The sequence below is a fragment of the Cariama cristata genome, unplaced genomic scaffold, assembly GCF_000690535.1.
Source record: "Cariama cristata isolate BGI_N322 unplaced genomic scaffold, ASM69053v1 scaffold3202, whole genome shotgun sequence".
Lineage (NCBI taxonomy): Eukaryota > Metazoa > Chordata > Aves > Cariamiformes > Cariamidae > Cariama > Cariama cristata.
This window is the reverse complement of record NW_009601958.1, coordinates 10,379-21,061: the sequence shown is the minus strand read 5'-3', so window position 1 is coordinate 21,061 and position 10,683 is coordinate 10,379. Positions and strand designations below refer to the sequence as shown.

At 39.1% G+C, this 10,683-nt stretch overlaps 1 protein-coding gene across 1 annotated transcript; it reads left to right on the top strand.

Annotated features, from left to right (window-relative positions):
• Positions 1-992: 992 nt before the first annotated feature.
• DPEP2 (dipeptidase 2) lies at positions 993-8,468 on the top strand. Its single transcript, XM_009710632.1, has 9 exons — positions 993-1,126; positions 2,473-2,599; positions 3,080-3,209; positions 3,545-3,686; positions 4,579-4,648; positions 5,140-5,316; positions 5,799-5,886; positions 6,539-6,614; positions 8,294-8,468. The coding sequence occupies exons 1-9, from the start codon at positions 993-995 to the stop codon at positions 8,466-8,468; spliced, it is 1,119 nt and encodes a 372-aa protein (XP_009708934.1).
• Positions 8,469-10,683: the final 2,215 nt, after the last annotated feature.

The window sequence follows — 10,683 nt, the reverse complement described above, 5'->3', positions numbered from 1 at the left end:
TAGAATTCTAGCCAAACTTCTTTGATTTGAAAGAATTCACAGGGCACATGCGTCTAATTAGGATGTCACTCCAATGAATGAAGGAGGTGACTGCTCCTCAGCTTTATAGGTAATGTTGCCAGTAGCTCTGAATGTGTGTGTGTGGAAAAACCCCAACCTTTTCCCTGCAAAGGTATTTTCTCCTCCTAGCGGATCTTATATTTACTTATGTAGAACAGGAGGTGTTTCTAATCTGTTAGTAAAAACACTTTTTGACTGACACCTGAAAGGCTGTTGTCCCAGTGTTTGAGTACTATATTTTAAAAAATGAGCCAAGGGTGCTTGGATTACTCTTGAAGCTGTTGACATAACCATTTCCTCATGAAAATAAAGTGACCCTTTCAAGTTTGGCACAGTTATCCTTGCTAAAATATGGAAAAGTGTTGGATTTCAGTAGCTTTCCTCTGAAAATACTCTGACATGCTGCGTGTTTTAACAATACAGTTTACTCAGAAGTTGATTTTTGGAATTTCTCAAAAATGGTTTCAGTGTTCATTTCAGAGTGAGGTTTCCCAAATAATCAGGACAAACCAGTTAATGTAATGAGAAAACTATCTTGCTATGCTGTTTTGGGAGCTGCTTTTTGGGAGGTGTGAGTCCAGGGTCCATCAGGCTCACCCTGCCAGCTCTGACTGAGGAGTTGGTTCCCTTCAGCAGTCAGCTGGTGGCAGCAGCAGAGTTTAAGGAGTGGTTGTATGTGCAAGAACATAGCCAGAGACCTTAAAATCTTTGGGAGAAGGTAGCTGTTTTACAGTTTCCACCACTACCTTCCCTTCTGTTTACTATTCTCTTTCTTTTTCCTGCTGCAGAATTCACCCCAGCCTTACCAGAAGGAGAGGCATTTCGGCTCTGCCTATGCTATTAAGCCTACAATCTTTGCAGACTGGAAATTTTTCTGTTTCATTGTTGTCAGCGAACAATTGTGCTACCTCATTGCTTTAGCAAACTGGAAAATGGAAATGAAGAGAAATACAACAAAGTTGCTGTGGCTGTTGATGTTCTTCTCTGATATTGTGCCATTCAGCTATGAGAAATCAATGAGAGAGAGAACTATCGAGCTGATGCAAGATGCACGTTTAATTGATGGGTATGTAAAATACGTTCAACTAAACCCTCTTTGTGAATCTTGACAAATGAGAAGGAAATGCTAAAGTGTGTTTGGATCAGTAGAGACATAGACTGTTAGTAGCACATAGCAGTTAGCTACTGTTGCAGTGATTTATCCAGAAGGAATTTTGGTTCAGAGGGTACTTACTGTAGGATCAGGTTATCTTAAATGCATTTGGGATTTTCTGGTCAGGTGTCGTAGTTTAATCCCAGCCAGCAACTAAGCACCACACAGCCACTCGCTCACTCTCCCTTGGTGGGATAGGGAAGAGACTCGGAAGTGTAAAATTGAGAAAACTTGTGGGTTGAGATAAAGACAGTTTAATAGGTAAAGCAAAAGCCGCACACATAAGCAAAGCAAAACATGGAATTCCTTCACTGCTTCCCATTGGCAGGCAGGTGGTGTTCAGCAATCTCCGAGAAAGCAGGGCTCCATCATGCCTAACAGTGACTTGGGAAGACAAACACCGTAACTCCAAACGTCCCCTTCCTCCTTCTTTCCCCAGCTTTATACGCTGAGTATGATGTCATATGGTGTGGAATATCCCTTTGATCAGTTGGGGTCAGCTCTCCCAGCTGTGTCTCCTCCCAGCTTCTTGTGCACGCCCAGCCTCCTTGCTGGTGGGCTGGAGTGAGAAGCTGAAAAGGCCTTGCCTCTATGTAAGCATGCTCAGCAATAACTAAGACATCCCTGTATTATCAACACTGTTTTCAGCACAAATCTAAACCATAGCCCCATAACAGCTTCTATGAAGAAAATTAACTCTATGCCAGCCAAAACCAGCACATCAGGTTTCATCACTTAATTATTGTTTCCCTTTACATAATGTCCTTGTGTCCTTCCTACAATTTACCGGCATCTTTCATTAGCAATGACTTCTGTGCAGTTAGAAAGCAGGCATCATACCTTGGAAGGGTACCCTTACAACTTGAAGGAATGATGTTTGTGGTGAGTGTATTTTGACCTGGGAACACAAACACAGGTTATTCTAGCACAGGCAGCATGGATTATTCTACCACAAGTACTGAGTTCTAAGGAGTGTGGTGGCTGATTGCAGTTCTCCCATTCCTTCAGAAATGATAGGGAGAAAAATAGATACAGAAACACAACAGCTATAAAAATGGGAGAAGAAAAAATAATTCTTGCTCTCCTAATTAAGAAATAAAGCTTGTTTGCAGAAGAAAGGAGACTTTTAAGCATATGTTACTGCAAGGATTATTGGCAATTAACGGTCTAGGGGGCTATGAATGGTGGAAGAAACTACATTTGGGTTAGCAGGGGAGTGACTTATTTCTCTCACAAGCCCTATCTCTTTTCAATTCTAGCCACAATGACTTTGTACTGCGGCTGAGAATATTTTACCAAAATAGACTCAGTAGAATCAACTTAAGAGAACTCAACAAGACTCATACAAACCTTGCAAAACTTCAGGCTGGTTATGTGGGAGCTCAGGTATGTACTGCCGTGGTTGAGTCTGAGAACATATTTTTACATTTGACTCCCAATCACAAAAGTACTCCTGGCCTTGGTTTTGCCTCTTTCTGTTGAAAAAGAAAAAACGATGTAACTGAAAAGCCACAGACATTTTTCCATAACATTTGCATTTCAAAAGTTTTTGTTTTGTAATCCAGGTACCCTTAACCAAAACAGTGGCATTTGTTTTGTGATAAATAAACTAAAGTAAACTTACATCTGCTTTCCTGCCTGTACTGTGGAGCAGCTGACTGTGTCAGAGGACTTTAATTATGTCTGGAGTGGATGCTCTTGCCTTGCATTGTAACTCTTCCTTTTGGGGGAAAAAACTATAGTGGCAACTCCCTTGAAATTGTAGGAAATTATTTTGGTCTGTGCTCATGAACTTTGCTATTAACAAATGAAAGTTTACAAGTTGAAACATAAATTATCTAGTTTACTTGTCAATGTCTCTTTCAGTTTTGGTCAGTGTATGTTCTTTGCAGCGCTCAGAACAAGGATGCTGTGCGTCTGACCTTAGAGCAAATTGATGTTGTCAAGAGGATGTGTAACAGCTATGAAGAGCTTGAACTTGTGACAACTTCCCAAGGTAACGTTCTTTCTTGTAACAGAAATTTTTTAAATGGGATTGTAGGAGGCGTGTTCAAAAGACAGAGAGCTGCAAGCAGGCAAGTTACCCTGCTTTAAACAGTAACTTTAACTTCAGTTTTCCCATGGAACCACAATAACTGACTCTGTGCACAGTCCTGGCCCACTGCAGTGATAAGAAAATTTGCCACCTAAACATGCACTAGTATAAGCTCCTGTTCTATGAAAATGTCAGTATTATTGCTTGCAATTTACAATAACGATTGTTGCTCAGTATTGCTGGCTTCTTACCTGTCATGAAATTACTTTGGAGTTTCCTTCCTTTGTTGTTTCCAGGTATCTCTGACAGTAGAAAGATTGCGTGTTTGATTGGAATAGAAGGTGGTCACTCCATTGATAGCAGTTTGGCAACACTGAGGATGTATTATGACCTGGGTGTTCGTTACATGACTTTAACACATTCCTGCAATACACCTTGGTAACTAATGTGCATGTTTTTGTGTGATCATCTAACGCAAAGCGATGGCAGCTCCAAGACGGGGAAAATATGGATTCAGACACAGAGTTCACCTGTGAAAGACACTGAACCAAGTCAAGGATAGGTTTTTGGAGTAAATCACTTGCCATGTTTCAAGTGGGAGACTGAAGGATCTGTTATATAGTGCTTGTTATGCTGACAATTTGGGAACTTTCAAACCTTGTTAAAAACACAAAGATGGTAAAATTGCTATCCCCTTTGCTTTATTAGGAAAGTTACATAGGGTAAAACAGGCCAAAAAAAAAAAAAGTACTAAAAATGCATATAATGTAGATAAAAGAGGGTGAATGCTATGTAAGAACTCAGCAATCAGCAGCCTTCATCACTGTCCTCTCTGGCCAGCTCAAGAGTGCAGGTCCCATATGCAGATATAGAGAAGGGTACTTAGTTCCTGTATCAGAATATTAGCACCTCCTCTTTGCTGGATTGTCAAAATTCCTTCTGGTACTGACTCAGGGAAAGGGGAACTGTGTGCAGAGAGGGCTGAAAGCCAGCTTTCTGGCTGACACGTAACTGACATTTCAGTGTATCTTTGTTCTCTGAGGAAAGTTTGTTTAATCAGAAAATTTCTGAGAAGCATCTCTTTGCTTGTCTTGTATTGTTTCATAAATGTACAACAGTCCTGAACATGAAGGCATAAGGTCCAGAAAACAATTATGAACATAAAAAGCACTATGTGAACAAGATACGTATTATGTAGCTCATTATCTCTACATTTGGCTATGTGACATAGTAATGATTTTTATTGTGTGTAGCATAAAAAGTTTCAGTTGCTGATATTGTAGCCTCCAGAATAATACGACATTTCTCCTCCCTCACCCCCCTTTTTAAGGTCTGAATCATCATCTAAAGGAATACACAACTTTTATCCTAGTGTTACTGGTCTGACTGCATTTGGCCAAGTAAGGATCTCTTTTGAACGCTAATCTAAGCAATCTCTTGTGCAACTAACAACTTCTGGCCTTATGTTTTCAAAAGCAACTTGTCATTAAAAATTAATTACTGGGAATTCTTGGTAGTTAGGAGGTGATCAGGGTTCAGTCAAACCAAATTCCCTGTGATATTCCTTAGGGTAAAAGAAGCACTAGAGTTAATCACAACAATTGTTTTAATACAGATCAGGTGCATAAATTAATATGCGGAAGTAGAGGGATGTGAATAATAGTTCAAATTACTTGCTTTAGATTGATTAGGTTTTCTAAGTTTCGAGCATGGTGATGGTGTGCTAGTTAACTGTGACTAAATTAATAGGTAAGTAGAAACCCATAGAGGCACAGCATGTTTATGACTAGCTGACAGCTGCAGAATTTATTTATCTTTTTACATATATCAGCTAAACCATTTCCTTTAAGGAAGCTTAATACTGACACTGTTGTCTGGAAATCTGTTTTAGGAAGTGGTAAAGGAGATGAATCGCCTGGGTATGCTGATAGATTTGTCTCATACTTCATATGCCACAGCAAAAGCTGCACTGAGTATCTCAAAAGCACCAGTAATTTTCAGCCATTCCTCGGCATTTTCTGTTTGTAATCACTCAAGAAATGTTCCTGATGATATTCTCCAGCAACTGGTGAGCAATATGGTTTTTGGTTTGGATTTTTTTTTGCTTTTTGTTTTAATGGCAGTGTTTGGCTAGTTTGAGACAAACTTGTGCATTCAAGTCATGGTATTTACTTTTCACCTTCTCATTTCTGAATTGTATTTATAGGCAGATCCCTGAGCAGCAAGTTAAACATTCGCTTCTGAGACATTTTCTTTGGGTTGTGTTTTGTCTTTGGCTACAAAAATGAAGTTTTTGCAAACACTTTGAAATTCTGGTTGAGTTTGTTTGACATAGTCATTGGACTTCTGCTGATTCAGGCTACATGACAATATAATGAACTCAGGGTAAAGGACAGAGAAGCAAAGCCTTGTGTTGACATATGAGCTTTGACCTAGAAAGTGTTGTTATGCTCAGTGATGGATGGATATAGAAGGATCTATATGAGATGCCTGTGAGGATTGCAGGACACACGAGTGTCCACTCATCACCTTTCTCGTCATATCTTTCAGAAAAAGAACAAGGGAATTATCATGGTGACTTTCAATGCAGATGTACTGGCCTGTGGCAGAAAAGTTGTTAATGTTTCTACCCTTGCAGGTTTGAAGTTAATATACTGTAGTTTTTGTGGGTGGCTTCTGTGAATTTCCTGGTGTCTGCATCATTTTTGAGATCCTGTAAATTATACTGCTTGTTTATTCCCTTCCACACCTTACCCCAGCTCTAGGTATTTTTGGAGCTAACTTTCATTAAACAATAACAAGAGGTACAAGAGGTGTAGCTGGAGGACATGACGCTCCCAAATGGAGCCAAGAACCATTAATCCCAAAGTAGTTCTTACTTTCTGGAAAACATCTTAAGCCTTTGTAATTAAGAGTGGAAAACATAGGTATGTAATGGGTAATGAAAAATCTGGTGGTATATGTGGGCTGCTTGTTGGGAATTAATGTGCTGTGATGATCGTGCCTTTTTCCTCATTAGCATCTCATCAGTGTAGCTGTTATTTTGAAGATTGCTGCCTGATGTGCTTTATAACAGATAACAGTTAAGCATCAGTAAATATTCAGAATACGTCAACTGCATTATTAAATTTTAACCTGTATTATCAGGATGCCTTTTGTCTTTTTTAAAAAAAGATTTCATTAATAATGGATGAGTAAGGAGAACAGTTGCCTCGTACCAATATGTCTGAACTGTGTTATTTCTTCTTGCTGGATGCTTTGACATTGTTTTCTTTGATATTTTCTTTCAGATCATTTTGACCACATAAAGAAAATCGCAGGTTCAGAATCGATAGGAATTGGTGGAGACTACGATGGAGTGGAACGGTTAGTAAAATTGTACATACGTTGACATCTGCTCCTTAAATTATGAAGGTTTTGATTCCTTTTTGGGAAAAAAGAAGGCAGACTAAAAGAGTTGTAGCAAGTTGTCTTGCAATGAGTACTAAACCAAGTTTTATTAAAGAGGGGCACAATGATTCCTTTTTTGAACTGTATGAATCAGTGCTACAAATGTGGAAACAGATCTTAATGCCCTGTGAACTCTGCAATTGTGTGTTCTAGGCAGTGGTTTGCACATATAAAAACAGCGACAAGAGGGTACTTTCCTCCAGAAACCGAGGATGAATGACAGAAAAGCTGCCTCAGCCTTTGGTTAAATGGGTTAACCCAGGGAGACGCTACAAAACTCTTTCCTCCACTATTACTTTCTAGTGGGGAAAGCCCAAAGTGTTTTGGGGGTGTGAAACCACTCCTGCTTTTGGGGCTTGGGAAGTGTTTGAGACAAGAAGAGCATGGTGAACAGCCTACAACATAACCTCTCCTGCTCACTCCTGGGCTAGTGTTGTTACAGCACAGGAAATAAATGTTGAATGGGTGGTGTTTGCTGGCATAACCCTAAGCCCTTTTTTTTGCATTTTATCTTTCTGTTGAATCTTCGTCTCCTCCTTTTTTTTTTTCCTAGGGTCAGACACACTTGGGTATTAAAGTCACAGGCAGACTCACATCTGTAAAGCAGGACCACAAAAACAATGTGTCAGCTCCCATGAGAGTTAGCTAATCATAGCTCTGAAACTGTAATATGCAAAATAGAAACACAGTTTGCAACAAAAGGATACATTTTATTGCATGCACTTTCACAAAGACCACCAGTTTAATTGGTGGGAGAGCTGTTAAGGTCCTAAGTTGTGGTAGAAAGTAATGGCACAGATTTCTTGAGAGACGCTTATCACCACATCTCCGCAGAAAAGAAGAATAACAGAAAATATTATCTCAAAACAAGGTAAAGACTCATGGAAATACAATTTAAAACGGCTGTTTAATGCAGGTTTTGCAGCCTCTTCTTTTTTACTGTGATAAGAATCAGCACAAGACATAAGTCAATTTTGCTTATTGTAATTTCTTCAGTAGAGGGGTCTGAATAGCTTTCTTTTCACTGCCTAAACTGCTGGATTCAAAACAGTATTATCATTATAGCTGTATTTTCTTTGGAAAAATGACTTTGTAAACAACAGAGTACACAAAATCACCTGCAACTCCTTAGCTTATCATGTGTTTGCAGGTACCCTTTTGTTCTCAGTTACACAAGTGGATTGCACCACCTCCATCTGTGATGCAGCTGTTTCCTGTTACTCTAAAGGCCAAATATAAATAGTGGATTAATGCATACATGAGTGTTTTTTTTTTTATTTTGCTTTGTTTTAATATCCTCCATGCTGTTGTCCTACCTATACACAAGTGCATCTTCATTCCAGAACACACAGTTCTCTGTGCAGAAAAAACCTTTCATTATGTTCCAGTTCTGCTTCTGTTTGTCAGTTGAATTCTTCATTATTTTTTTAATGTCTCAGAGGAATAATTGGGTCCAAAGTGAGCTCACTCCAAAAGTGAATATGTGCAAAAGACTAATAAAAAATTTTTTTTGTACATTTTTTCACTGATGTTGAATGTTTCACAGTTTCAGTTGATGTGTATGTTGAATGTTCTTGTGTGACTCTTGCCAACAGTTTCCCTGAGGGACTGGAAGATGTTTCTAAATACCCTTCTTTGATTGAGGAACTTCTTAGAAGAGGATGGAATGAAACTGAACTCAAAGGGATCTTAAGGGAGAACTTTCTCCGTGTCTTCAGGGAAGTGGAAAATGTAAGATTAAAAACTAAACTGAACATTGATTCTTACTAAGAGTGAGAGAGGAACTGTTGATGCCTTGCTGCACTGCTTTTTTTTTTTTTTTTTTTTTTTTTTTTTTCGCCTGGCTGCCCTGCTTTTTTTTTTTTTTTTTTTTTTTTTTTTCCTCAATGAGAGTGCTGTGAGGGAATGTAAGCACTTAATGCAATAATTCCAAATGCTGGGAAAGAAACCAAGATGGCAAGAGAGTGTTAGCAGAATAAAGGGGAGAGAGAGAGCGGACAAATCTCTTTGGAACTTTTTCTGTCTGCGGTAATCTGATAAGTACACATCACTGACTTCTAAATAGAATCACTTCATGGTTTGGAGAAACTGCGGACGTAACAGCATCACAGTCTGCATGTGTTCACTGGTGCAGTAAGGAATGCTGACTTCTGCAAATCAATTTAATTCTTGTCATGGGATTGGGCTGCTATCCAAAAGGCTCCTGCTATCACCAGATCACTAACAAGCCATAAACAGAACAACTAGATCACAAACTTTAAGTGTAAATGGTAGAAGCTAATCCAGAAGGATGAGCGAGGAAAGGAGGGAAGGAGAGACTGTGTGAGAGTAAAGACCCCCTAAACAGTAACTTTTTCAAAAGCCTCTGTTGAAAATTGCAAACTGCTTGCCACCTCCTGTTTTTATTTACAGGATAACTAAGTTGATATTATGCACAAAGCATTATAGACAACACACATTTCACAGTGATCTTTTTTCCAGTTGCCTTTTTGGGGTATGTTAGATGAACAGAAACCAGGGAATTTTGTACTGTTCCAGTTAATCTGCTAAAATATTCATCTAATGCCAAGTTGCACGTGTGGCGGGCTGACATGAAGAGGTTGAAATTCATCACACCTACCAATCTGTGAGATTGAGTAATTTTTTCCTTCTAAATTAGAGATGTTTGAAGCTCTGTCTTGAGACTGTGAGCTGACCTTGGGGAAGAAAGCTCATGAGTTTTTTTGCTTAAGGTTTTTCCAGCTAATGCATCCATATGGGGAGGGAGCCAAGACAAAGAACACCCAGACTTGTGTCTCTTGCCTGTAATGCATCTGTACTGAATTCTGGGAAGCATTTTGTAGAAATGCAAACATCAGGATAATGATGTTGATTTCCTCACATTCAGATGTGGTTTTGCAATACAGTTTGAGTTGGTTCACTTGAAATAGCATTGAATTTGCTAGCTGCATAAAGCTTTTTGCTGTTGTGTCAGTCTGGCTTCCAGGGGCAACCTTTTGAATTTTTCTAGGTGCGGAACATTAATGGACTAATGGATGCAGGTGAAAGTGAAATTCTGCAAGAAGAAGTACAAAATTCCTGTCGCCTAGACCTACATAATCATCGGCTTCAGACAACCAGGTCCTTTGGATTTCCTTCTGTGGCACAACCTTTCAGTCTGACGCTTGTAATTGTATCATATTTAATACTGTGTTATGAATCGTGAGATCTACGGAGTCTAGAGGGAGATATATGGAGTAATGTGCAATGCAACTTGTTATCTTTTTTGAGGTTTTGTTAACGTAAAGCTATGCTAAGTTTTTTTTAATATAATTTCTATACATTCACCTGCATACTTGAAAGTTAATGTAGATTTTAAATGTGGTAGCAAAAGCATTTAGAATTTGAAGTGATAAATTCTGTGTCATCTTGGCTAAACCAGGACCAACATTGTTAATGGAAAGTATTCACATGTAATTAATACATTCTCTAATACATGACGCATGGTTTTGGTATCCATATTGTTGCACTTGGTGTAAATACTGGAGTCCAGAATCAGCAGTTCCACACAGGAACTAGAGAATATGATTAAGAGAACTGTGCTGAGATGTTTTCAGATATTACTTCTAAAATCATACAACTTTCATCATCAGTCAATGGCTTAGAGAAGACCACCCCCCGGTACATGTAGAAGACTGTTTGTTTTGGTTTGTTTTTTTAAGATGACAAGATGGATGACTTGGCTATTTCAGTTCAGATTTCATGCCTACCACTAGCTTTAGGGATCCATCCTGCAGTAGTAAAGTCTTATTTTTGAACCCTGACCAGGACGGTGGGCAACCGGAGAGTTACTGAAGGGTGGAGGTCGGTGTCTTGCATTCAGGTGCAGGTGTCCAGGCAATGTTGTAGATACTTTACTATAATTTAGGGACTGCTGTTTGCTGCATGATCATGAAGCTGGGAGCAAGAATAAGCCAGGACAAAGCAGGAATTCTGGCTAGTCAGA

Coding starts and splice junctions, on each gene's coding strand:
- DPEP2 (XM_009710632.1), top strand. CDS start 993: ATGGAAATGAAGAGAAATACAACAAAGTTGCTGTGGCTGTTGATGTTC. Junction 2,600..3,079: donor CTGGTTATGTGGGAGCTCAG/GTATGTACTGCC, acceptor TGTCTCTTTCAG/TTTTGGTCAGTGTATGTTCT. Junction 3,687..4,578: donor CATTCCTGCAATACACCTTG/GTAACTAATGTG, acceptor CCCCTTTTTAAG/GTCTGAATCATCATCTAAAG.